We start from the raw sequence: 27,023 nt of genomic DNA, 5'->3' as shown, positions 1-27,023 counted from the left end.
GGTGATATTCCACAGCAACGAGGTGTAGCTATCTATCCATGTCCGACCCACCTCTGAGCTAGCTGGTCGATGTGATTGATAACGGACTGCAGCTAGACGCGCTACGACACTGACACGAGCAAGCACGACATTGTCGTTGATTCGTGAGAAAGGAAAAGAGGAGTAGGTGCAGAAGTAGAAGCAGAAGTAAGTCGTGGAGAACTAGGAGTAAATAACGGATGGAAGGGCCGACCCGTAGCTCCCTTACTCTTCTCCTCCGTACCCCTCCTAACGTATGTCTAGCACGTATACACAAGAACACAGGATATCACACGAGAGCAATGCTTAGTTACACTTGATGCTCACTAGCAAGAAAATGTATTATACTCCAGACTGCACTGCAGTCGGGCAAAATAGGATGGTGTATGCATTCCAGCTTGCAATCTTCAATTGCTGATAGTTCATGTGGGTAACGCACATTCCCTTCGCGCCTCACTATAGCTACACCTAAGTATTTACAGCTTCAAGTTGTCGTGTGAAAGTAGAGGTAAGTCAATCAGCACTCCATGGTGTCCAGATGGGTCATCCCTTGGATTTGAGGACATCTGAGTCGGCAACGATAATGTATCTTGCTTGACTGTGTCGGCAAGATGTATGGATTGCCTCAGGCCGCGACACGTGCCTCGGAGCGACTGCCCGGCGCCAAGTAAATCCGAGATGGATCGACCAACCAGAGACCTTTTGGTGGTCAATTCAATTGTCGAACCCCAGCTTCCCCCCATTAACAATTTGAACCTAGGTGCGCAAACACCACGTACCTACAGATCTGGACAGATTGGTGATATAAATTCTGCGTGCTGCTGTGGACAATACATTTCAGGTCAAACTTTATCTACTTACTCACGACAACAGGGTGATGGCACCGTTCTAAACAACGTCAATCAGGTGTTTACGTTACGGATCCCCGCAATACCGTCATCCTCGATAGCTGTCCATGAGTCGCAATGGCCGAATACGGTACATATCATAGCTCTGGCTATGCCGGCGCTCCAGGGGAGGATCCAAATCGACAACAGTCAGCTGCGCCCGCACCATATTACAATGCCAATGCCCCTCCGGGCCAAGCGATACAACATCCCGGAATACCGCCATATGGAGCAGCACAGCCTCCGCAGTTTCCTGGTCAACCCGGTGTCGGCTATGGACCAGGGCCTGTACCTTCACCACCACAAGCTCTGGGAGGACCTGCTCTGGGTGGTTTGGCTACCCAGATGGAAGGGCTGGGCATAAGTTCGGACGCCGGTGCTCGCGGTCACAAGAAGAAACATCGACATGCGCATCACGATATAGGAGGTCCCAACGCCCAGGGTCTTAACACCTTTGCTTCGCAGACCAACCTACAGTCGCAATTCCTCAACACTGGCTTGAATCAACCAGAACAACAGCCGGCACCATCCGCAGCTTTCCCCGGAGCTCCAATAGGGCAAACACCACCTAGCGCTGCACCAGGCGTTGCACCAGAGATGGGAGGAGGAGCTGGCTCAGTTCCTACGCAAGGAAAAATTGACCCCGAACAGATCCCCAGTGTTCCTAGATCGCGAGACGTTCCCGCACAATACTACTTCAACAATGTCTATCCTACCATGGAACGCCATGTACCTCCGCCAGCGTCTATTCCTTTCATAGCACATGACCAGGGCAACTCGTCACCGAAAGTCGCGCGGCTGACCCTCAACAACATACCATCATCATCAGACTTTTTGCAATCGACCGGCCTCCCTCTGGGTATGATTCTACAGCCATTGGCAAAATTGGATGCTGGGGAACAACCTGTGCCAGTGATTGATTTTGGCGACATTGGGCCACCAAGATGTCGAAGGTGTAGGACATACATCAACCCGTTCATGACGTTCCGCTCTGGGGGTAACAAGTTCGTTTGCAATATGTGTACGTTCCCGAACGATGTCCCACCGGAATATTTTGCTCCTGTGGACCCGTCTGGAGTGCGCGTTGATCGTTTGCAACGGCCTGAGTTGATGCTGGGGACAGTTGAGTTTACAGTACCCAAGGAATACTGGGTGAAGGAGCCGGCTGGGTTACACCAGCTCTTTTTGATTGATGTTAGCCAGGAGTCTGTAAATAGGGGGTTTTTAAAGGGGGTATGTGATGGCATCATCAACGCGCTTTACGGCGTAGAAGAGCAAGCGGAGGAAACCGAATCCGAGACGAGAAAGGTCCCTGAGGGGTCAAAGATTGGCATTGTCACGTTCGACAGGGAGATACACTTTTATAATATTTGCGTAAGCAATCTCCTCTACGTTTTGGACATATTTGCTAACGGGCAGGAAAGTCTCGTCTCGACAAAGCGCAGATGATGGTAATGACTGATTTGGAAGAGCCATTCGTCCCTCTTAGTGAAGGTCTCTTTGTGGATCCTTATGAATCAAAGTATGGTGATCTAGCAATGACCATGGTGAAGGTACACTGACATGTACTTAGGGCCGTCATCACGTCTTTACTTGAGCAACTACCAACCTTGTTTTCACGCGTCAAAAGTCCTGAATCTACTTTACTACCCACGATCAAAGCAGCTATATCCGCATTACAAGCGACCGGCGGCAAGATTATTTCTTGTTTAGCTAGTCTACCTACTTTTGGACCCGGTAAACTTGTCATGAAAGACAAAAGCCAGGCGCCTGACGGAGAAAATAAGCTATTTGCCATTGATAATCCAGACTACAAGGCGGTCGCAACCAAATTGACAGAGGCCGGCGTTGGCATTGACTTTTTTGTCGCGGCACCGGGTGGATCATTCATGGACTTGACGACGATAGGTGAGGGAATCTGTTGATACTGATAACTTTTTGGGTTGGACTGATCATGCGTAGGTTATACTGCGGCCATATCTGGTGGCGAATGCTTTTTCTACCCTAATTTCCATTCCCCTCGGGATTCATTGAAACTTTCGCAAGAGATATCTCACACTGTAACCCGTGAGACTGGATATCAAGCGTTAATGAAGGTTCGATGTTCCAACGGGCTTCAAGTTTCGGCATATCACGGCAACTTCTTGCAGCACACATTCGGCGCGGACCTTGAAATTGGAACGATAGATGCTGATAAGGCGCTCGGAGTTATCTTCAGCTACGATGGAAAACTTGATCCCAAACTTGACGCACACTTTCAAGCTGCGTTACTATACACCGCAGCCAATGGCCAACGACGGGTTCGGTGTATCAATATTGTAGCTGGTGTTAATGAGGGAGGCATTGAGACGATGAAGTGTATTGATCAGGATGCTGTTGTTGCTATTATTGCCAAAGAAGGTGAGTTATCTATGCTTTGGTTTCTGCTACTATGCTGATGTGAAATAGCTGCCTCAAAAGCGGGGGACAAGACATTGAAGGATATCCGGGCGAGTATCACGGAAAAGACAGTAGATATCTTTTCCGGATACCGCAAGAATTTCTCTGGATCGCATCCTCCTGGTCAGCTGGTTCTGCCAGAGAATCTCAAAGAATTCTCTATGTACATGCTCAGTCTACTCAAGTCGAGAGCCTTCAAGGGTAGGTTATTCTTGCTAATCACTTGTTTAAGATAAGAGCTGACAGACGTGTTATACAGGAGGTAGCGAGACTGCAGACCGACGTGTACACGACTTGCGAATGCTCCGTTCGATTGGATGCCTAGAATTGTCCTTGTATCTGTATCCACGAATCATTCCCATCCACAACATGAGTGCCGAGGATGGTTTTGCCAACGAACAAGGCCAGCTGCAGGTTCCTCCTGCATTGCGGGCGTCCTTCTCACGCGTCGAAGAAGGAGGAGCATATCTCATCGACAACGGACAAGGCATACTCCTCTGGATACACTCCTTCGTATCGCCCAACTTACTTGAAGACCTCTTTGGACCCGGAATCACATCTCTGCAAGCCCTAGATCCGAACACGTCATCCATCCCAGTCCTTGAGACGCATTTGAATGCCCAAGTGCGCAACCTACTACAATATCTCTCTACCGTTCGCGGATCCAAAGCAGTCACTATCCAATTAGCGCGACAGGGCATCGACGGTGCAGAATACGAGTTTGCTCGGTCTTTAGTGGAAGACCGCAACAACGAGGCGCAGAGTTATGTTGATTGGCTGGTGCATATTCACCGCCAAATCAATTTGGAGCTGGCAGGACACCGGAAGAAGGAAGACGGTGCTACTAGTGCGGGCGAAGGGGCACTTTCTAGTCTTGCAGGAATACGAGCGCCGTACTGGTGATCCAGAGTGGACTCCAAGGTGGCGGCAATGAGTGATTTTCTTCTTGAACGATTATTAACCGACTACGTAGTTTTAAAACCGATGAAGCGAGCAGAGCTAAGATTTGCGTGTAAATTCAACCTTTCTCTTCTTGCATACTGACTGCATATACATAGCACTTCAATCTCCATCAATTTCTATCAGAGAGCTTTCAGGTGGCATTGCCATTGTCAAAGTAATACATGACCTGTCGACTCCGAAGCCATCTACGTAATAGGAACATGTTCATATCCCGACAACACCACCAATCTACTATTCACATGCACTATGAACGAAAGCGATATTATGTAGTAATATCTAAGGCAGAAACATTTCCTGACAGATCAAATCGGAGCGAATCGGTAAGCGATAGGCGGCTGTCATTGGCTGGACTACTACATAGTAAAAAGTTAGTATATGCAAGGTACCAGGAACAAAGTTTTCGTTCTTCTTCTTCTTCTTCCTCACAAAGAACACATGTCATTTCGAACTAGACATACATAGTAGAGCGAATGATGGATCACTACGTGTTTGTCTAACTCATCGGTTCCTTCTCGGAATACTACTGTAATAGAGTTGGCGATCTTTCATGGCGTTATTGCTGGACACGTGGTGGCTGCCCAGAATGGCCTCGCCCCTCATGAAGACAGTCTTGAGTCGAACCGTCTGAGCCGATGTCCGCAACAAGGATTGCAAAATCCGGATGCGTTCGCCACTGGCTACTTGGATCCCTCTGTCCAGAATCCAGAGTAGGAGAAATCCGCCTCATCCGATACGATGGATACTCTGCAAGTCAGAACAAAAAGAGATGGGTCGAAGAGGAAATATCATGCGTCTGATTTGCTGAGCAGAGCCTGAGGCACATGTAAAAATTTTCGTCACGTTCAGTGTCCACTGTAGGCTCTGTTCGGTCCATCCCGCCAACGATGTTCGCCACTGGATGGAGTATTGGGCCCTTTTTCTCGTGTTTTACGTACCTTGATTTTTCACGTCTATCATGATGCGGCAAGATGTCATTTCAGCGATTTCACCGATGAGACTTTTGAGTTAGTCCAGGACGGGAATAATTTTCTGATAGCGTTGTAGAGTGATTACCGATAGCCGGTTGCTTTGCTGTTGAGTGTTTGAGCAGATGCCTAATGGTTCTGGCCATCATCCATGGTACTTTGCCGTCCTACAGGTGGTTAATGCCACGCTCTCGGAGTAATCAAAGGAATAAACCCACGCACCAAAAAATGGAGCACGGAGCGGGACGAGTCGGGCATAACCAGCCAATCATATTACCACCAAGTCATCTTTCTAGGCACTGATTGGCTAATCACATGACTGTGCCTGAGTAGAAAAAAAAAGGAACAAACAAACCAAACAGCGACTCACAGTGGACAGCCTCCCGACTGGCTCTCTCTTTCTGCTTCCACGGTTGACACGTCTCCCCATGGATAAACCACATGACACGACAGAAAGGGACAGACACTGTGGTCATCATGCAGACAGTCTTACACTCTGCTATGTTCACTCTACGTTCTACAGATGTCAGAACAGTCAGAGGCTGCAGCTGGCGCCAACGTGTCCACGCTAATCTCAGGGACACTCCAATAGAACCCGCCAGATCGATTGTGCGCCGATGCACTAAACAAGCGGGAGGCTTGTCTGCCAATCCCATGGCTGATCCGGTCTGGATCCTTTAGTCTCTGCGAAGTGCACTTAGTGCCGCCCAAAATCTCAATTTTCATCGATGCTTTCTCTTGGCTTTGCGTCTGGCCAGCGCCGGCCAGCGCCACCTAAGTGGGCGCCTCGATTTAGTTTTCTAGTCTGATAACGGGCTGCTCCGTGTCAGACTACATCCAACTAGCACCGTCTAATCTCAAGTGTGCCTGACCCTAGCCCTGACCGGTGGGACGGATGGGCACTGGGTGTCGGATTCCTCCCAATCGCGCCGTTGGAGTTGTGGTCTGAAGGCATCGGATTGGACTGCGTGGAGGACAGTGGACACCGCACCGCTCCGAAAAAACTCTACCGGAAAAGAGAAAAGAAAAGAACGCCAAATGGAGAAAGAAACACGGCTAAATGCTAGCGACCCTGAGTGCGTACCTGAAACAACAGGCCGCCCCTCATCCCACCCACATGGGCACACAGTCAGACAAACTCAGCGCTTGTATATAAGATGGACGATCCCCGTTCCCAGACTCTGTCCCTCGCCTAACAGTTATTGATCATTCATTTCAACTCTCGTGAGAGTAGCCATTCTCTTAAGCCTCCAAGCTTTCATCAATCACACTTCAATCTCTTTGATAGAGATTATACAGTCTTTTGAAAAGATTGAATACATTCTTTCAAGCCTAACATCAGAACACTCTTCTTGTTTCTAAAACAAATATCAAAAACAACATGTTCTCCAAGGCCCTCGGACTTTTCGCTGCTCTCAGCGCCGTTGCAACTGCCCTCCCCGCTGTGCACAACCTCAACAACGTGCGCCACCATGCGCACTCCATGCACCGCCATTTGATGGCCCGCCAGGAGAGCACCAACATCACCAGCGACGGCGTCCAGATCGTCAACAACATGGAAAAGACCGTCTACCTCTGGTCCGTGTCCGACGTCTCCAGCGACATGTACACCCTCAACAGCGGCGAGACCTACTCTGAGAACTGGCGCACCAACCCCAACGGCGGCGGAATCTCCATCAAGATCTCCTTCAGCCCCGAGCAGACCAACGTTCTGCAGTACGAGTACACCTACGAGAACCCCACCATCTGGTGGGATCTCTCCTGCATCAACATGGGTGACAACTCCGATTTCACCACCATGGGCTTCGCCGTTAGCTCTACTGACTCTACCTGCGAGTCTGCTACTTGCGCTGCTGGCGACGTTGCCTGTGCTGCTGCCTACTTGCTTCCCGACGACAACTGGGCTACCCACTCGTGCGAGAGCAGTGATCTGCTCAAGCTCGACCTCGGATCTTCTATCCTTTAAACTCTCTGCTTTATTGAGGTTCGATCATTGAGACTCGAGAATCTAAAGACAGGTCCAGGTAGACCCGCCCTTTGAACGTCAATTGAATTGACTGAAAACTCCCTTTTTTGTCTTTTCTTTCTTTCTTCGCGACAAGCCACGCACTTTCCACTGTCTCCAGCCAGAGTGAAGTAGCTTGTCGCACCTTTTAAACTTCTACGACGGACTATTGGGAACTTTTTATATCTTTTTGGGAGGACTTCTGGGAAAATATCAGGCATATAGAAAAACAAGGAACTGGGACATATATTAACGACAGACAACTTACAATGTACAAACCAATACGGAGTATTACCTTGTACATACGAACGAAAAACCAGACGTCAGGCCCGGTTGCCTTAACTGGATGATGATACACATGGAATTGGGAACTTTGCTTTTTTGTGGTTTTTGACTTATTTCAGGGGTTACGGATACTATACCCAGTAGATAGGATAGCTTTTTTGGATTCTTGAATATATGGGGTTCTACCTACCGAGTCAAGCAATACACTACGTACTGTCTTTGCTTTTTCTGAAAGTTTCATCTCGTAGTCTAGAGTACTTTGGGTGTTTCTATATGGGGATACTTCTGTTTCGGAACATGTGTTTCAGCCTCAATTCGTAAGCCTACTACGTACGTGCCCCAAGTCAATTCTGGGGCCGAATACCGGGATTGGATGTCATTCAAACGAACGTAATTTAATAATTTCGAATTTTAAAATGTCTGACATTCGGTGTTCTCGAGTGATTATTGGCAAGGGCCGCCGAATACTACCTACCCATGTATCTATCTTATCAAGGATCATCAAGGATGATGAGTGTCGATCTCGAACATCAACGGCCTCGAGTAGGTACCTACATAATTGTCAAGGATCTATGCTACTGCGGACCATACTCAGTAATCACCAAGTTGGGACTACTAAACAGTTGGTTAAGGTGATTCCAAAATTCACTATACTAAACAAAAAATTGGAAAGCAGAGACCTTTTGGTGGCATACTTCACACCGGAAGGATTTGCTTCAATAATCAAGGAAAGTCTTGCCTTCGCATACCTTTTTGTACGGACGTAGGTGGATAGCCGATTCAATGGGAAAGAACCTAGGTTTTCTATCACTTATATTCATGTACCAAATAACAATCTCCGTAAATTGAGCTGACCGATCTGATAACATTCTTAGACTCAAAAAGGAAGCACCTATTTGATCTGAACTAGCTGGTACGGAATGATCTGAACTTCACCCAAGATGCCATAACTCTGTGGCCCATATCCTAAAGCTTCAGAATCTGCAGCGGTGAATCCCGGCCCAGTGCCGCCTGTCAGGAGATCCTCCCAAATAGGAATAAGGCTATTCCATAGCGTTGAAGATATTGTAATCAGAACTGTGTTTTTCCCACCCACAACATATTCCGACACATCTGTTGTCGGGTTAGTGATATCTACGGCAGGTAACTCCCTTCCGTTGATAGTGACAATAAGTCCCTGTGCAACTGGAGGTATGACGAGGTACGCCCCCGTGTTATTCGCCTTTCCGTCTGGCCATGCGAAGCTGGAAGTGTAATAGCCAACTCCCGAAGCGTTGGGCAGACCCAAATCTGACCAAGATGACAACACCGCGCCTGGTACAGAGAATGTCGCATTCACCTTATTTGCGAGCGATTCCACATCGTATAGGTTGACAGGCGGGAGCCACTGCTGGATGACAACGGTCCAATTGGTGAGGCTGAATGCTGGCTGTGGATTTGCGTGCAACAACTGTGTCTCATTGGATGATAGAGTGACACTGGCAGTCGCATCCCCGGCTGCAACTTTTGCCCAGATTCCACTGCTTGTGCTGGTGTAGCCAAGTACTGAATCCGAGCTGGAGACTACGTGTTCTGCTTCATTACCGCACTTGGATGAAGCAGAAAACACGACGATGCGGGTTTCAGTCTCTTGCAGTGCGAAATGAATCACAGTCCGTCCGTCTTGTTCCGCATATTCCACGATCGGGGTCTTTCCACCCGTCCAAGCATCAAGCAAGTATGGCACGCCCACAGTCTCAAAAGAAATGTAGCCCGTGCTAAAGTTACCATCATTGTATATAAAAACATAAGTTTCGCCCTCCGCATCCTCTTTCCAACGCGTGTACCAAGTGCCATTAGATGAGATTTCCGCTCTAGGGGTGATGCCGATGGCTTTGATAAAGCTGGCAAGACCTGTGTAGGAAACCTGATGGACATTATCGAGTTGCAGAATGCTTGAAAGAGAATTTTCTGCCTGATGGATGGCATCCTCATCGCTCGATGCCCAGATTGTCGATATACCACCTGAGAGTATTACTGGCAATCCTTCTCTGGCGTATTTAGTAAGCACTTCGACTCCTCCTGGTGTCAAAGTGTCGTTACCACGAAGAATCAAAGCCCTGAACTCCTGTTGTTGAGGCGCAAACACCCCTCCTTCGACATAAGCTGCTGGCAAATCAAAGTTCTCAGGAGAGAGGTACTGATAAGTGTATCCTACATTCTCTAAATCAGTGCTTTCGTACAAACTCGTTGGATACGCCGCCTGTGCTGTCTGCTTATCCCAGAAGACGAGATCGACCTTTGGAGTTCCCGTTTGAAGAACATGTTGACAGCGGGCGAGATAGTCGCCGGCTTGTTTGTAGCCAACGTCCCATGCTGGTTGATGGCGCGAGTGCTGACCCGCAAATAAGTAATCAAAGGAGGTAAATCCGGGCCAAGTGGTATTGGCATACTCATGTGAGTAAGTGGCTCCGTGAATTACAACCTGGTTGACGCCTGCAACAAAGGAATGCTTCGCCTCCATTAGGAGCTGGGTCCACGTCTGGTAGTAGGCCTGCCCAAAGTCTGCGCCCAGTTCAATTGAGATGACACTTTTCCCGGCAAGATCAGCAGGTCCAGAAAATTGTCGAAACCCGTCAATTATGTTTCTGAATGACAGCGTCTCTGTCTCTGGTGCGCTAACTGACGGGATCGCCGCAAGCATGTCCACGGGGAGGTTGTAGCCCACCTGCTGTGAAAATTGAAGCCCGAGCTTGCGAAGCGACCAGTCATTCAAATACCCCAGGTATGTAGTCAGAAGATAGGTCATGGTGGAGCGGAAATCCGACACAAAACCATAACCCTGGTCAGAGGCATCGCTGATGAAACGTATCGGTCCCTCTGCAGCGGATAACTCGCCCTCATTTCCAGAGAGAAGAGGCAGGTACTTGGTCATCGAGTACTACACGTCTCCTTTTAGCACCGTTAAGATAGACTGGTTACATAACTTACTCCATGTCTCTCTTCAAAAACCGTCGGCAGATCGGGAGTCCAGTAAACATAAGTCGGAATCTCGACCGAGTCTTCCCAGATGTAGTGGCCAACCTCTTTCAGTAATTCGTCGATGCCATCGATGAGTACATAATCCTCCAGAAAGCTAGTCGTAACCTTAGCACCGGTTGTCGAGAAATGATCAACAGCAAAGGAGCCGTTCTGGAGAATATTCTGTGGGTTATCGCTGGAGGCGATGCATGCCCTTGCATATGATCTTCGTGCATACGAGGCGTAAAGGTAATAAGATTCTGCCCCGCTTACAGAGGATGCTGTTACTTGGATAGTGCCATTAGGAGAGATCAATTTAGTCACCTCAATTAGAGAATCGGATGAAATGGTGTTCTCTATGACAGTGTAGTATAGAGGTTCCCCAGGTATTACTATAGCTGGGATGCTCAAATTTGTGGTGTTGACAACGGCAAACGTAACGGCTGACACAAGATCTCCGTAGCCCCAACCGGGAACTTGGCCAATGTAGGTTTCATTCTCACCGATGGTTGCATTGAAAGAGACCTGTACTGATATGTTAACCTCATTGCAGTGGAATGTATGGAACGTGTTGCTTCACAAGCTCCCAGGCGAGGCCTGGATTGTCGGGCTCAGCAGGAACTCCCTGTCCAGATTGTGGGCCCATGGAGTAATCCATGAACATACCGTGGTCCTTATGTGCTTGAAGGGCGGCCTTGAGGACCTGTCGATAGTCTGGAGTGGCATAGCCGTAGATAGTCCAGTTGGTGGCAGCCGGGCCCTATATGTGATACTAAATTAAAATCAAAATTAAGAGAAAGGTTTATGCGCAGGTCAATCACACACCTCTCCCCCGCCATAATTGAAATAGTTCAAAAACTCGATTCCACCCGCTCCTCGTGCGCCTAGTTGAACTATGTCATCGATGAGGAGGTCCGGATCAACGCTAGCATCAGGTAACCTGCGGCAAGTAGTGGTTAGTCGTATCCGTATATGCTGCACGCCGAAAAGGAGAGCATACCAGTATCTGTATCGTGGTCTCCTGAGAGCTCCTGGATTCTGGAATGTCCCTATATGATCTTGAGAATCATCTTCAGGGCTTTGAAGTGCTCCCGCAAGAGCACTGATGAGAAGCCATATGATTTGAACAGAGATAAACATCTCGGCAGTAGAGTAGCTCCTTGACTATAGCGTGGTGTAAGATTACAAAGACCCTTCTACTATCAGAACTTGAAGACGAGTACAGCCATCTTATTGAGAGGACCACGACGAGTTTTTGTACCTGGGCCCGCCCAACTGCAGCAAATCGGGGCAGCAAGTAACAAGTTGCCCGGCTGAGGTCTCCTGGAAATTGGCATTGTCGATCGGTTGATGACCTACAGTAATCGCCAATTGTGTATTTTTAGGTGTTCTGGGGAAATATCTGGGGTGCGGGGTACCACTTATGGTCAAGCATCACAAGAATCAAGTTGGCAGTAGTGTCCTATCGCTGGAGGCTCAATGCAATGATCAGCTTGCTCGTATCAGTTCGTATAACCACGCCGGGCGAGATCATACCGAGGGGCTATAGTGCGCGCCTGCAGATTCAGAGCATTGCACTGAGAAAGATACCATACAGCAGCAGACCTTAGGCCAGAACTAGACATAAAAGAGTAAAGCACCGGCAGTTGATAACCCGATGCAAGGTAAAGTCAGTTTGGACATCCACTTGCCAATGATTCTGCGGTCTCGTATAGCTCCTACCCAATTTGGTCGCCCGGCTCTATCTGTACCCGGGTTCACACGCTGTACAAATGAATTCACCTTCTGCCAGGCGAGACAGGTCGTTCTATCAGAGATGGACAACCCAATTCCCATCCTGGAGACAACTGCAATGCCCTGCCAGTTGAGTAAACATACTCCTTTTCTTGGGAGCAGTGCTAAGACTTCATCCGTGGCATATAGGTATGCTCAAAGCTGGTGGTATAGGGTAACTCAAAAGGTCTAATAGATATGATAGTAAAGACCTCGTATTCGTATCTTTTCCCCATTGTTTTGTTCTCGTTGCGCAAGTGGGTGGATATGCTTTATGCCTGTTGAGGGAAGGCTTGGTAGATTCAACTATTGAACCATTCAAAAATAGCGCGTATTCGTTTAGACCTCTAGTGATCTTCCATCAGCCGACACTTTTCGCATACAGATCGTCACACGGCACCTTGAGAATAAGTCCAGAAACGGCTAGATGATTCGCTTCTGCCCTCACTTTATTTTCAATATATTTATACAACTATAATACAAACCATATACATGTGTTTAGCAATCAGCGCGCCCAAAATATCTTGGAAAAGGCACAACATCCCTCAAACTGCCCACTCCAGCCAGATAGCCCAATAACCGATCGAAGCCCAGCCCAAATCCACCGTGCGGCGCACTCCCCCATCGACGAAGGTCAGCGTACCATTGCAAATGGCCGAGTCTTTCGCCCGGTTGCAGGCATGGATAATTCTTTGAGAGGGCAAGGATGTGCTCGTCATCATCATTTTCGTCTTGTAGTTGGGCAGGTGACTTAGAGTCATGTTTGATCAGACCGTAGTCGCGCATTTTGCTGATGAGTTCTGGTAAGCGATGCTCACGAAGCGAGCCCCCGACAACTTCGCAAATCTCAGGGAATAGTAAATCGAAACAAGCCACTGTAACTTGGTCCCGGTGCGCAGCGTCAGCACCCACTGAAGGCGCCATGTAGAATGGTTTCACTTCTTGGGGGTAATCCGTGACGAACACGGGGACACCCTTGAAAATAGTGTCGACAATATATTTCTCATGCTCGGTCTGGAGACCCTCGGACCATGAAGGGGGGTAGATGAATGATGCTCCATGATTGTTTTGTGCGTCTTGAAGCATTTCGATTGCTTGGGTATACGTGATTCGAGGCCAGTTGATAGACTGGGATAGTAATACCTCCCATCTCCTGCGAAGGACTCCCTGTATATCGACGCTGCTATCCAGGCCCGACTCACCCGTTCTCTTGGCTGATAGCACTTCTTGCGCAACAGGGGTATCATATAGTCTGCGCGCCAGATCCCGAATCAAATATTCCACCAAGTCCAGCAAAGCGGGTAACTCATTCGTGAAATTCACTTCAGCTTCCAGCATATAGAATTCGCTTAGATGGCGCGGCGTTTTACTCTTTTCCGCCCGAAAGGTCGGTGATAATGTCCATACATTGCCCAACTCAGCGGCGTATGCTTCCAGATGAAGTTGCGACGAGACGGTAAGATATTTCGGGTTGCGGAAAAAATGTGCATACTCAAGTTCCTTTTCCGACCCTTTCGAATGTCCTGGCGCCTGCGCTGATGATTGCGGCGATACGGTGAATGTCTCTCCTGCGCCTTCACAGTCTGACGACGTGATCAATGGCGGCTGTACCTGTACAAATTCTCCTTGTGGGACGGACCTAAACACCTGTCCTAACTGGTATATGGTTTCTGAGCGAAATCGAGCGAGGAGCGAGTTGAAGGGTGTTCGTAATCTTAGGTGGGGGATTTGTCGTAGAAAGTCGGGAGAATGATATTTTTTTTGGATTGGATAAGTCTATAAGTCACTCAGTTAGCTCATTACTCTCCAGTAGTACTTGAATTATCGCACCTCAGCATCCGCATCGCCAACAATACGTATCGCCGAAGTCTGCAATTCATGCGTTTGCTCTTTCCCAGCAGGACATGCCGTCCATATTCCCGAAAGCTCGATCGCCATTCCAGTCGATAAACTTCAAACATAACGTCAGCGCACATTCACAACGCATCAGAATCCACATACTCAGCAGCTTGTTCCGGCGTCAGGATAGCCTGCAACGACTTAACCGTCGACCCATCGGATATCTCCGCAAAGGCGAATCGCTTCTGTTTTCTGACTGATCGAATGAATCCCTTTAATGTAATTTCCTCGTTTTCGTATTTATGTGCCTTTGTTTTCTCGTCTGTGGTGTCCGTCGTGGTGGTCGCATTCAAGAGTTCGGCGCATCGTAATCGATTACCTGCTAGAGGGCTTGATGGAGTGTATCGTCTCACGACGGACGTGTGAAATGAGCGTCGCCATACCCGCATTGCGAGTGCGCGGTTGCAGAAATAGACCTGACCGTTTAGAGCGTGTGGATAGCTTAGGTGGTTGATTGAATGTTATCTCAACGCCGTGAATCATCGGAGAGACAATAATTCAAGGTGGGTCCACCGACCTCCGCATGGACCAGCTGAGCTACTTTTTGAGTCTAACGTTACTAAAGCTACAATGACAGTGTACTTTTATAACGCTAGCATGAATAAGATTTTTCAATTTGTTCTTATGCTAGATAGCTAGACTAAGAGAAAACGACACTCCGATACGCCAGGCTAGACATTGACCTCGAAAATAAAACATGAATGAGTGTGTATCGTAATCGCTCTTCTAACAATCAATCAGGCATTTGGTGTATAACGTTCGTAAGCCATCCGCTCCTCTTCAATCATATCAATTGCATCGGAGACCTGCAAATTAGCGGCTTCAGCAATGATTCTCAGCCTATCACGCCCTCCATCAATATACGTGCCATAGCCGAGTTTCAACAGGTGATCAACGCACTGATCAATGAGAGACTGTCGCATCGCATATCGGAACTCTCCATCACTATTAGACTCCTCATTGGTGGTGACTGGCGCTGGGGTATCATCCACAGGGAAACTGCCAGGGATCGACCCGGCAGGTCTGTCGTAGAGGCTCACGGGACGCGGATCCCTAAACGGATTTTCATGAGCGCGACGACGCAATGTGTTTGCCTCTGTTGCTCTACGTCTAAGAGTGTGCGCGTTACTAGTTTGTGCATCAAGCTGACTAGTAGATCCCCGATGGATAGTCGAAGCGACACGTCGTGGCTTTCGCAGTCGAATTTCTTCGCCTACTCTCCTGGTTTCCTGTTGCTGCGGCCCGGTGACACTATGAGGGCGCGGTCGGTCCTGGCTAGTCTCAGTAAGATCTCGACGCTGGTTGTTCGCTAATAGATGTGCATCTATTTGAGAAACAGGAGGAAAACGAGCCATCTCCGAGTTAGGGCTAAGTGTCATGGAACGTGGGGGTATCGCCAAAGAGTCATTCTTGGGTTTGTAGGTTGGAAGTAGAGAAGGGTACCGTGCCGCGAACTCGGGTGTCTCTTCTGGATGATCGAAAGGATTCAAGGAGCTGCTCTGAGCAAAAGTAGGCCGGCTAATGCGTGAATTGGTGCTGCGAGCGTTGCCGCTAAAGACACTTGGAAGACTGTCATTTGGCCGAATTTGGGTTTGCAAGTCATCAATGGGAGAGTTGTCACAGTGCTCCAAATTCAAAGAGTGCCCGTCTATCACCACCCCTTGGAGTCTAGCAAGAGCAGCCTTGGCAGACGAAACGGACGGGAAACGGGCATATCCAAACCCGGCATGCTTGCCAGTAGACGAATCAATGGGTAGATGGACTTTGGCTGAGAAGAGATGAGAGGCAAATACCTCTTCTATGACTCGTTCAGTGACCTCGAAACCTATATTACCCATAAAAAGAGACCTAGTCATGTCCTCTGACCGCTCGTCCCTTGTGTCAAAAGGACCTGCTGGTCGTGCATCCATGTGTGGAGTTGGCTTGTCATTGACAGCTTTTGGAGGCACTGGAGGGCGAGTGGTTGTAGGTATGAATGGTGGTGGCACAAAGGCTGGACGGTTTGGCCAGCTTGAGAACAAGGGTTTTTCAGTTTCCTGCTGTTGGGATTGCGGCTGATTATTTTGCATAGCTCGGCTTCTTATCTCTGAAGACAAGGATTCTTGTTGGGTCACTCTGCTTTTGATCTCTGGGTGTTGGGAGTCTTGCTGGGTGGCTCTACTTATGATCTCTGGAAGCAAAGATGTTTCCGAAGTAGCCCTGCTTCTGATCTCGGAAAGGATTGATTCGCGTGGAGTAGAAGTCGATAATTGCGGCTTTGGCTGATGCTGCTGGACAGATCTGTCTTTAGCATCTGATAGTAAGACCTGCGAAGTAGCTGTCTTAAGTTCCGAAAGCAAGGACTCTCGTAAATGAGGCGGTAGTTGCTCTCGTAGATCAGGTGATAAGGGAGCAGGTGGTACTGGACTTTGATACGCAGCTGGTGCTGCCGCTTCCGAAGCCTTGTCCAAGGATTCTTGGGGCAGATCAACCTTCGTGGAAGAGAGCACGTCTTCTTGAGCTTGAGCTTGAGACTGGGCAGGATTTGCATCCTGACTCGCATTCATAGAATCAGTAACATCTGCCTCGTTGCCATTTTTTCGTTGACCAAACTCAGCTTCAAAAGCAGCAAACAAGGTTTTTCCAAAGTCCTCAAACTCATGGGCTATGTCTCCAAGGCCGTTGAGCATTTGTTCAGTAGATCGAAGATCGGCTTGACGAACCCTTTCAGCGGCTTCGCCAGAGGCATCGGATGCTTGCTGTACGATCTGTGCTAGATTCTGAACTTGTGATTCGAATGCTGATAAGGCCGTCTGCATCTTGGTTCCGATATCATCTGGGATGGTTCTTTGCGCATTTGCCAGGTGGCGTTCCATTTCAGGAATCCTTGTCTTGAGCTCCGATCCCATATTCTCAATTCCATCAACAACGGCCTGCAAGACACCAGTCACGAGATTGACAGGCCATATCTGCTCTATCGGCTCSGGRCGTTGATTCTGCGGCTCTGGGGGGGGRTTGGGACTATTCGCATCGTTCACAGGCTTTTGTGAATTTTCCAGAATTTTGGCCATTTCAGCCTCGAATGCCGACAAAAGCGGCTGTGACTCTACCTCAATATTTGACAGTTGAGCTTCAGATGAATGGTTACTGTCATTGTCATCCGTAACAGGCTCTACTGAGGCAGCCCAAGGATTCTCTTGATTGCGGATAAAATCAGGTGCTGCATGAGAGACACTGGCAGGCGCGTTCCACATGCTCCGTATACGACTTCCTGCTTCTTCTGCCTACTTCAAATTAGCATCTTCGTACTGCATAAAGAAATATGGCTTACCTGACGTCTGCCTTCATCTGTAATAGCTGATAATGACATGATAGTCGGTGAGGACGAATCTATATCCTTGAGGGTAGGATATGGACTCTCTTTTTCTAAAGTCTGCTGAGACTGAAGTCGAGGTGGCCTGCATGCGTCCAACCATCGTTGACGTGAGTCTGTAGACTCGTTGACATCTAGCCCACGAGGTTCAAACGAAGTACCAGCTTCGCTAGATTTCGGCTCCTCGAGAAATTCATCTTCCAGCCGAGCCCATCGAATTTTCGAGTTCTTCTCAATGTCTTTCCAAAGCTTGATTATAGACCTGCGTCGGCGAATGTCAAACAAGTGAATCGGAGACGGTTCTGGTTGGTCCCTCGAGATCATGGTTTTATATTGTGATGATTCATCAAGGCGCTGTTCGAGTTCAAAAGAGGATCCAACCTAGCACTCTGTCAGAGATGTACAGTTAGCATGAAAGAAAGGATGAGCACTCACAGTGATGAGGTCACCATCATCATCGTCGATATAAGTTAGGGTTCCATTTGGGTGATCACTGATAATCTTATCATACTCCCCTGCAGATAACTGGATGAGACATGAGGGCCTGATTTGAGACTCGTCAGTTGGAGAGCTGGAGATGACACTCTCAGTGGAAGAATCATATAGGTTTTCCTCTGCTGGGTAAACATGCAGGTTCCTAATTTGGAACGGCTTCAACACTGTATCTGCCATTTTCCAGGTTCAGATAAGTGACTGGGGATGGGGGTGACGGAGATGACAGCGTTGGGGAGGGAGTCGATGGCTTGATCGATTGATAGACTGCTAGTGACAGCCTTGTTGAGCAGCAACTGCAAGTGGCGATAAGAGTTACACGAGACCGGATGAGGAGCACAGCATCATCGAGTGTAATGAGAACCTGGAGTTTGGAGTACTCGCAGAAGAGATAGAAGAACGATGGAATATAATAAGATTATAAAAAGATAATGGATGACGAAGAGAAAGAAGGAGAGAGGCTCAGGCAACCGAGTTCAAACGGAGAGGAAGGAGCAATGCGAGCTCCAATCGATAAGAGATGGAGCTGAGCTAGCCCAGGCTGCCGAGTCTTCCCCGCTCGGCCTTATCAAGAAGCAAAAAGAAACTCCGCAATGTTTGCTGTAGTCGTATGGAAAGCATATGTTATTATTTCCTACGTGTCTACCCTTAATTACATAAAAAACAATCAGCAAATCAACAAATGAATCATCTGGTTGAGTCTGCGAGCAAAGATTGCTGTTAAACGTGCCACCCGAGACGGAGCCCCAGTTAGCCTCTGTACGTAGCCTTGTTCATCGTACATAATAGTATCTATCTACTACATAGGCGGCTGAGTTGATAACGATTGACGGAACATTCCTCTGTCTTGAGCCTAGACAGCAACGACGAACCCCCATGAACCTCGCATGCTCATAATTTACGCCTTACGCAAAGTACCTTTCTAATGACTCGCTCCACTGCCGCAACAATCGCAAAGCAACCTGGCAACCGCGCTGGCGTAAAGCGCGTCGTTCTAGGCGACCTCTCCTTCCCGACATGGTATCAATCGATTTACCCGGAGGAACTCGTCACCAAGGACACCGAGGTATTATACGTCTGCCGCTGGTGTTTTCGGTATAGCTGTGACGCTGTAGCCTACGCTGGTCATGTGAAGCTATGTGACCGACGCGCGACGCCTCCGGGCGAGAAGGTTTACGAACACGGCGGATACGCAGTGTATGAGATTGACGGCGAAGACGACAAGCTATTCGCACAGAACCTATCGCTTTTTGCAAAATTATTCCTCGATCATAAATCCGTGTTTTTTGATGTCTCGTCATTTTTATACTATGTTCTCACCTTCACCGACCCCGACGCGCCGGACGACTATTATGTGCTCGGGTTTTTCTCCAAGGAGAAACTATCCTGGGATCTGAACAACCTCGCCTGCATCCTCATCTTCCCCCCATACCAACACAAAAAGCTAGGCAGACTTTTAATGGGCGTCAGCTACAAATTGAGCGCATGGGAATGGGAAGGAGGGTTAATCGGTGGGCCCGAACGGCCGCTGAGTGAACTAGGCCATCGAAGCTATTCACGGTTCTGGGAAGAGCGTATGGCACGGTATTTCCTGCTTGGTCCACCGGGTGGAGACCCAGAGGAGTATATCCAGCAGGCTCAACAGAAGAGACAGGCAGCCATGAAAACAGCCGCTTCGAAGAAAAACTTCCCGCCGAGGGAAAGCATGACGGTGCGAGAGATTGGGCAGGCTACTGGAATGTTGCCTGAAGACGTGATTACGGCTTTGAAAGGGATGGGCGTGGTGGAGCCGGAGCAGCAGACTAAGACTACGACTAATAAACGGAAAAATACGACTTCGACAGACGGCGAGACGGTCATCGTTCGAAAATCCAATGTGCTGGAATGGACAAAGATACACAATGTCACCCTCCGAGATCCGGTGCGAGAGGACGGGTTCATTGGCGAATGGGCTCCCGAAAAACTCCAGATGCAAGAAGAGAGTGAGGATTAGGTATGGTTAGTGGTGGCAATTCATCAATGTGATGATAGGCAGCAGTATTTGTTACGGTTGGCGACTTGCATACGGCGGCGTTTGGGAATGCATAGTAGAAGGGAAGTTTAGATACCCACTAGTCATCATTCTGAATACATCTTTATTTTCGCACTTGAAGCTATTGCACGTTCCTATTAAGCTTCAAGGGAAAGAAAAACAAATCAAGCCTATTATCGAATATAGGTGAATCAATGTATCTTCATGAATTAAAAGATTAGTTTATATTCATATTTTTATTCAGACCGCGCCCAAGACATTGAACCTAGTGGTACATCTAGTTCTTCGTGGAAATCAAAGAATCCTTTTGGTTAGAATTACTCGTCCATGCCAGGTCCAGGTCCACCTTGCCTGCTCATTTGTCGAGCCTTCAACAATTCGTCACACAGCAAAAGGTTGGAAGCGATTCCTGTGCTGGAGGCAATGCAGTTACGTAGTACACGATAAGAATCGAAGATACCCTCTTGAACAGGATCCATGGCCTCTCCCGACGAGAGATCCAGACCAACAACGTGTCCTTGACGCTGTTCGTCAATGAGTTTGGCAAGAGAGTCCTGAATGTCGTGGCCAGAGTTTGCGGCGAGAGTCTTGGGGATGATGAGTAGAGCATCTGCAAAAGCTCTGATACCATATTGAGCTTTTCCCTTAACCGTCTTGCTGAACTCTTCTGAAAGTAAATGAGCAGCAGCGGCAACCTGGAAAGATCCGGCTCCCGGGACCACGCTCTTGTCGACTATTGTGTTATAGACTGATCGTAGACCGTCTCGGACTGCATCCGTGAGCTGAGCAATGGTGTGCTGGTTGGGTCCCTTGATGAGAAGAGTCACAGACTTAGGATCCTTCACCTCCTCAACGAAAGTGTATTTCTCCTCTCCGAGTTGGTGCTCATAGACCAGGCCAGCCCAACCAAGAACATCTGGTGTGAGGTCATCCACGCTGTTCTGTGCAATACCGCCACAGACAAGCTGGAGACGTTCCATGTTACGTCTCTTAGCGCGTCGAAGTGCCATTATTCCGTTCTTCACCAGCACATCCAAACTCAAAGGATCAATACCCTTCTGGTTGATGATAACGAATCCCTTCTTAGGGTCGTTGCCACACACTTGCTTCTTCAATTCCACAATCTTCTGTAGTTTGGCATCAACGAATCGGCGTTCACTCTCCACCAACTTATCTCTCTGCTCCGCACTCGAGTAGTAGAAGCCGGAGTTGATCTCGGATTTCTCATATTCCAAACTGACGTTGAGGGTAAGAATGAAGGCGTTTTCCACTCTCTTGGGCATGTCTGGGTGGCGGGCGCCGTGATCCAACGCCAAGCCCCTGATCAACTGGGTATCGGATGCCGTTCGGTGTTGCATCTTCATGATCTCAATCATATGGAGGTCAGGTTTGGCTGGAGCCTTGTAGATAGCGAGGACGGCGTCGACAATGGCGGGAGKGAGGCTCTCGGCAATAGCATTGTTGAGTTTGGTGGATAGTGATGTTCGTGCGACAGATATGAGGAGCTCACGTTCAATCTCACGGTCGATTTTGAAGTTGTCCAAAAACTGGACGTAGTTAGTCAGTACAACTCCCTCATACTGTACGAGGTAACTCACTTTCAAGGTCTCGTTCTTGGCAAGCTCGAAACCATCTGTAAGAACTCGAGGATGTAGACCCTCGGTGATCTGTCTATCGGCCTGCTTGAGGAGCTCTCCAACCAAAAGAACGACCGACGTTGTTCCATCACCTGTAATATCATCCTGTGCAGTGGCAGCTCGTGCAATCATAACCTTCCACAATTAGCGATCGGTTCGGGACGTATCGTCGAAAAAGGGGTCTTACAGCCGTGGGGTTTTGGATTTGCTAATGAAGTTAGCGAGATACATTATTTAAGGTGAATAAGTACTTACCATTTCCCTCAAAAGAACGTTTCCATCTTTTGTGAGCTTGATCTGTTTCCACGTTAAGCTTGAATCTTCCATAAGTGATGGTCGATAAACATACCCCTCCAGCACCGTCAACAAGCCTAAATATTACAGATTAGATGAGCTTCCCCAACTTTGGCGCATTGCTCTTTCATTGATTGTATTACTTACATCTTGATCGTACCAGCCGGACCGAGATTTGACTTCAGTACATCCTGAAGACCTTCACCAGCGCTGATGTTGACCTTCAAAGCCTCCCCTCTCCGCTGTAATCCTGTCAGTGGGTGTCTTGCGGAGGGGTAAAAGGTGTTTTCGTACCCTGGACTCAGCCTTTGGGTTGAGTAACTGAGTGGCAGACATGATCTATTTGACAAATAACAGACTCGCCAAATTCGAGAAATGAAACTGATATCGCAAGAAATTCGGCGACAGAGGAAAAGCAATCACCAAGGACCAATGTCGATTTGGTGCTTCCGTCTAAACGCGGTGAGCTTAATTTTGCCCAAAAAATTGCCCACACTGCCGATTGGGACTAGCGCCGCCGCCGAAGAAAAAAAAAAGTAGAGCTTCCTTGAGCATCTCAACTCTCCTTCGCTTTATCAGTCCGCGTCGCCGAACCCACGCCCAGCTTAATTGCAAAAATTGAATCGCTGCTGGTAGGGCTCAATTTTGATTGAGTCAAATACTCTATTTCTATCCCGGAGCGACTCGCGACAAAACTCGTCATGGCCGACTATCTCCTCTTCGAGGCCCCAATGGGCTACTCGCTTTTCAAGGCGGTGCACAAGGCCGATACCGTGGGCAATAGCTTGAAAGAGGTGCAGGAAGGTGTATTGGATCTTGCCAAGTTTGGAAAGATGGTTGAGCTTGTCAGCTTTTTGCCTTTTGAGTATGTACTGTTCTACCCCAAATTGCTATCGTGTGACCTCTCGTCTGAGAATCTTTCCAGGAACAACAAGCAAGCACTCAGCGAAATCAACGACATTTCCGAAGGTGTCGCTACCGAGACTCTTATCTCTTTCCTTGAACTCAATCTTCCCAAGGCAGGCAAGAAGAAGAAGGTTAGTTTAGGTGTGTACGATCGTGTCTTGGCAACTAGCATCAAGGCCGCTTTCCCATCCGTCGACTGCGAAACCGGAGACACCAGTGAAGTCGTGCAGGATATGCTTCGAGGAATTCGATTGCACTCAACAAAGCTTTTGAAAGGTCTCAGAGAGGGCGATTTGGATACCGCTCAGTTGGGTCTTGGTCACGCCTACTCCCGTGCCAAGGTCAAGTTCTCTGTTCAGCGTGATGACAATCACATCATCCAGGCTATTGCTATTTTGGATCAGTTGGATAAGGCTATCAACACCTTTTCTATGAGAGTGCGAGAATGGTACTCTTGGCATTTCCCCGAGCTTATCAAGATTGTATCTGAGAACTACCGTTATGCCAAACTTGCGCTTTTCGTCCAGGATAAGAAGTCTTTGACCGATGACCGCCTACACGATCTTGCTGCTTTGGTTGATGACGATGAAGGCGTCGCTCGTACCGTCATTGAGGCTGCCAAGCACAGCATGGGACAAGACATCTCTGAGACCGATATGGAAAACGTTATCTCTTTCGCCAAGCGTGTCGTCAGCTTGTCCGACTACCGAAAGTCATTGCACTCATACCTTGTGGCCAAGATGAGCGTTGTCGCTCCTAACTTGGCTGCTTTGATCGGAGAGGTTGTTGGTGCTCGTCTTATTTCTCACGCCGGTAGCTTGACCAACTTGTCCAAGTACCCTGCTTCTACTGTTCAGATTCTTGGTGCAGAGAAAGCCTTGTTCAGAGCCCTCAAGACCAAGGGAAACACTCCCAAGTACGGTCTTTTGTACCATTCGTCTTTCATTGGTCGCGCAGGCCCCAAGAACAAGGGCAGAATTTCTCGTTTCCTTGCCAACAAGTGTTCTATTGCCTCGAGAATTGACAACTTTTCGGAGACTCCCTCGACCAAGTTCGGAGAAGCTCTTAAGAAGCAGGTTGAAGAACGTCTGGAATTTTATGCCTCTGGAGCTCCTCCCACAAAGAATGAAATTGCTATGGTACGTAACTATCCTAACTTACATGTGTGGTCACTCACATACTAACATGACATGTAGAAATCTGCCATGGACTCGATCCTTGCTGACATGGATGTCGACGAGCCCGAAGACAGTGATGTTGAGATGGACGACGAGGAGAAGCCCAAGAAGGCTAAGAAGGAGAAGGAGGCCAAGAAGGAAAAGAAAGAGAAGAAAGACAAAACAGACAAGAAGAGCAAAGAGGAGAAGAAGCGAAAGCGCGACAGCGAAGTGGGCGTCTCCAAGAAGAAATCAAAGGCTTGATCAGTATGACTCGGCATGGGAAAAGATTGTGTTCATTTTATGGCGTTGTTTTGGATGTTCGGCGCTCATTGATCTGCTTGATTTCTTCTTGATTTTTGTCTGTCGAATATCGATTCTGATGTTCCGTGATTCTCTTCTTGGATTTAGTTGTTGCTGTAAAAATACTACCACCAGTTACTGCCATGACCTCGTAATCCGTAGCATCTTTCCTGGTGTAATTCAGATGTTGCCTTAGGAGTTAGGCAGGCAAGATCGGCCACGAAAGCCACAGTGCTTCTCGCTCCGTCATTACCGCTTGCAGCGCCCCACAAGACTACAACAAGCAATCAACATTGGATATCATTGCATACATTGAACGGAGCCTTCGAATATCGTATCAGCCTTGCTCGAATAAGTCATCCTCGACTATCAATCTGACTGTTAGCGCTTTCTTCTTTCCCTAAGGCAATGCCATGTTCGGCAATCCTTCCGACCCCGCAAGGAACATGGTACCTGGAGCAATATCATATCGCTCGCCGAAGCGCAAACGAGATATTGTAGAAGAAGCTGAAGACAACACTCCGCCAGCGTCTCCTACCTCTACTCTCTCTGTGGCCAGTTATCCAGAATTGAGGCTATCTGAAGGAGAGGAACTGGGGCGTTGTAGTCCACGTACAGCCGTTGCCGGTCGCTTCAAGGAACTCGCTATAAACGAGGGCGTACCACATACCATACCCATTGCGCAGTGGCATGGCTCAGGCTCTACAGCAGAGAATCCTGAAACATTTGGGCAGGCTGAAAGCCTACAATTGTCACCCAAAAAGAGCCTAAACAAGACGAACCAGTCAGAGATCTCAAAGAATGAAGTGGATGTTGCCCAAGACCAATTGCAACCCACGACACAATCCATAAACGGGCCGTCTCGCAATAAAGTGAAGACCGCATCACCCACAAAATCACGAAGGAGACAATCACCTCCGCCAGACGACAGTGCTATCTTGACTTCATTGACTTGGGATGATTCAGAAATAACTGGTCATGACCCAACGGACCCGAATGATGACGGTTATGGAATCAATGGGATTGGGTTCAGACCTACTGCTGCAATTGCCTGGGCCCGTTCACAGCAGAGACAGAAGCAAGTTGCCGAATGGAAGAACCGAGAAGCTAGAGAAGCACGAGAAAGGCGCAGAGAGCGTCGAGAGGGGTCCTCTGCGGTCAAACCAGAACATGACCCTGGCGGTGCAGTCCAGAAAAAAGTGAAATTCGACCTGGGCTGAAAATATGAATGATTTCGATTACCCAGACTTGTTATAATCTTGAAATGGGTTTGCTTGGTGCATATTTCTACATCTGAATGCAAGTCATTGGATCATGTGTATTTTGACACTAATTTACAAGATACCCTATCATCGCTCAGCACATGGGAGAGATCTATATGTACAGAACAATGACGCCGAAACTCCACACATATGCCAAAAAATGCGCTTGCTACCTTCTACCAAAATTTATAATTGGAGAGGTTCGTCCAACTCTTTCGTTTGCGAAGCTGCTCCGCCTCCGCCTCTCGAATTGCTTGCAGTTGCTCTTTCTCCTTTTGCTTCTTCGCCTTGAGCTCGGCCATGAGCTCCACCGCCTTTTGCATACCCTTCATCTCGTTGACCCGACGTCGTTGGCAGAATTCGTATGAAGCTAAGGAAGCAATTGCGAAGGCGCCGACGGCCCAATTCGAGGCGGGCCACATAGCTGACATGCCTACAAGAACAAGTCAGTCAGATGGAGCCATAAACCAAGCTCCGAAGCAGCGCCATCTTACCTCCAACAATTCCACGTATTCCTCCAATACCGAATCCAGCTCCAAGGCCCAGTAACAACGAATCTCGCGCACATGGCTTTTTGTGAAAAGTGCTGAAATCTTCCAACTTTATCGTCTTGAGTGATTCGGAAATGGTGATGTCTTTTGGTTTTGGAGTATGTGTGGGATTATACGAAGCTCCCGGATGCACATTGATTCGCTCGTCTGGATTACCGAATGCTTCCCATAGCTTTCCGACCTGTGTTTGGGGCAATTCGTGCTTCGGCTTGTTCGTAGGACTTTTTATGGATGCGACATCTCCGCCTTGTGTTTCCTCTGCCATGGTGTTGGCGGGTGGTCGTGTAGGACGGTTCTCCTGGAGTCGAAATGACGTCCCCGACAAATGCTCTACTAGGAAAATGTGTTCTGAAACGTTTTCTTGATATACTGGTCAATTGCAGCTCCTCAAAATCCAAAGATCTTGATTACATTTTCGCCCGCTTTCATGATCCTCACAAATACTAAAAAGGACGCTAGATCGCGGCGCGGACTCGGGGAGCGGAAGCACATTTATCCGGGACAGAGTGCTGCTTCCCAATCGGGCTAGATTAATTGTCGCTCTTGACGCGTTCCCGCTTTACGCGCTCGCGTCTTTTGCAGGTGGCTCCTGCCAAAAGCGTTATGGGTCAACAGTGAACAATCATGCAGAGTCAGCGCAACTACTACAGTCAGTCTTCATACTAAGATACCCCGACAACAATATAAGGGAGCTTGACGAGAATATTCAACGCAAAAAATGAGAAGCATCTATACTTTTGCCAATGTTTAACCCCGTTTAACTCCTGCCTATGGTTTGATCTGTGACTTCAAACAACCAATTC

At 48.3% G+C, this 27,023-nt stretch overlaps 9 protein-coding genes across 9 annotated transcripts; 5 read left to right on the top strand and 4 right to left on the bottom strand.

Moving 5' to 3' along the window:
* Positions 1-983: 983 nt before the first annotated feature.
* On the top strand, positions 984-4,247 carry BHQ10_001324 (uncharacterized protein; the record flags this gene model as incomplete). Its single annotated transcript, XM_040873348.1, has 6 exons — positions 984-2,279; positions 2,330-2,427; positions 2,479-2,813; positions 2,868-3,305; positions 3,354-3,545; positions 3,604-4,247. The coding sequence occupies 6 exons, from the start codon at positions 984-986 to the stop codon at positions 4,245-4,247; spliced, it is 3,003 nt and encodes a 1,000-aa protein (XP_040729829.1).
* Positions 4,248-6,653: 2,406 nt separating this feature from the next.
* Positions 6,654-7,238, top strand: BHQ10_001323 (uncharacterized protein; the record flags this gene model as incomplete). The annotated part of the gene is made up of 1 exon (XM_040873347.1): positions 6,654-7,238. The coding sequence occupies one exon, from the start codon at positions 6,654-6,656 to the stop codon at positions 7,236-7,238; it is 585 nt and encodes a 194-aa protein (XP_040729828.1).
* Positions 7,239-8,454: 1,216 nt separating this feature from the next.
* On the bottom strand, positions 8,455-14,623 carry BHQ10_001322 (uncharacterized protein; the record flags this gene model as incomplete). Its single annotated transcript, XM_040873346.1, has 7 exons — positions 8,455-10,482; positions 10,533-11,087; positions 11,143-11,322; positions 11,388-11,502; positions 12,979-14,111; positions 14,166-14,286; positions 14,337-14,623. The coding sequence occupies 7 exons, from the start codon at positions 14,621-14,623 to the stop codon at positions 8,455-8,457; spliced, it is 4,419 nt and encodes a 1,472-aa protein (XP_040729827.1).
* A 348-nt stretch (positions 14,624-14,971) lies between these two features.
* Positions 14,972-18,258, bottom strand: BHQ10_001321 (uncharacterized protein; the record flags this gene model as incomplete). The annotated part of the gene is made up of 3 exons (XM_040873345.1): positions 14,972-17,497; positions 17,545-17,967; positions 18,022-18,258. The coding sequence occupies 3 exons, from the start codon at positions 18,256-18,258 to the stop codon at positions 14,972-14,974; spliced, it is 3,186 nt and encodes a 1,061-aa protein (XP_040729826.1).
* Positions 18,259-19,003: 745 nt separating this feature from the next.
* On the top strand, positions 19,004-20,071 carry BHQ10_001320 (uncharacterized protein; the record flags this gene model as incomplete). Its single annotated transcript, XM_040873344.1, has 1 exon — positions 19,004-20,071. The coding sequence occupies one exon, from the start codon at positions 19,004-19,006 to the stop codon at positions 20,069-20,071; it is 1,068 nt and encodes a 355-aa protein (XP_040729825.1).
* A 356-nt stretch (positions 20,072-20,427) lies between these two features.
* BHQ10_001319 (uncharacterized protein) lies at positions 20,428-22,377 on the bottom strand (the record flags this gene model as incomplete). The annotated part of the gene is made up of 7 exons (XM_040873342.1): positions 20,428-21,657; positions 21,709-21,882; positions 21,935-21,955; positions 22,003-22,044; positions 22,097-22,118; positions 22,189-22,283; positions 22,336-22,377. The coding sequence occupies 7 exons, from the start codon at positions 22,375-22,377 to the stop codon at positions 20,428-20,430; spliced, it is 1,626 nt and encodes a 541-aa protein (XP_040729824.1).
* Positions 22,378-22,742: 365 nt separating this feature from the next.
* Positions 22,743-24,368, top strand: BHQ10_001318 (uncharacterized protein; the record flags this gene model as incomplete). The annotated part of the gene is made up of 3 exons (XM_040873341.1): positions 22,743-22,906; positions 22,967-24,086; positions 24,144-24,368. 3 exons carry the CDS (start codon positions 22,743-22,745, stop codon positions 24,366-24,368), a joined length of 1,509 nt encoding a protein of 502 aa, XP_040729823.1.
* A 485-nt stretch (positions 24,369-24,853) lies between these two features.
* On the top strand, positions 24,854-25,627 carry BHQ10_001317 (uncharacterized protein; the record flags this gene model as incomplete). The annotated part of the gene is made up of 1 exon (XM_040873340.1): positions 24,854-25,627. One exon carries the CDS (start codon positions 24,854-24,856, stop codon positions 25,625-25,627), a length of 774 nt encoding a protein of 257 aa, XP_040729822.1.
* A 218-nt stretch (positions 25,628-25,845) lies between these two features.
* BHQ10_001316 (uncharacterized protein) lies at positions 25,846-26,485 on the bottom strand (the record flags this gene model as incomplete). The annotated part of the gene is made up of 2 exons (XM_040873339.1): positions 25,846-26,102; positions 26,164-26,485. 2 exons carry the CDS (start codon positions 26,483-26,485, stop codon positions 25,846-25,848), a joined length of 579 nt encoding a protein of 192 aa, XP_040729821.1.
* Between the last annotated feature and the right edge of the window lie 538 nt (positions 26,486-27,023).

Source organism: Talaromyces amestolkiae (assembly GCF_001896365.1).
Source record: "Talaromyces amestolkiae strain CIB chromosome Unknown scaffold2.1, whole genome shotgun sequence".
NCBI classification, from domain to species: domain Eukaryota; kingdom Fungi; phylum Ascomycota; class Eurotiomycetes; order Eurotiales; family Trichocomaceae; genus Talaromyces; species Talaromyces amestolkiae.
The sequence above is the reverse complement of the archived record's forward strand: the minus strand, read 5'-3'. Positions and strand labels throughout refer to the sequence as shown.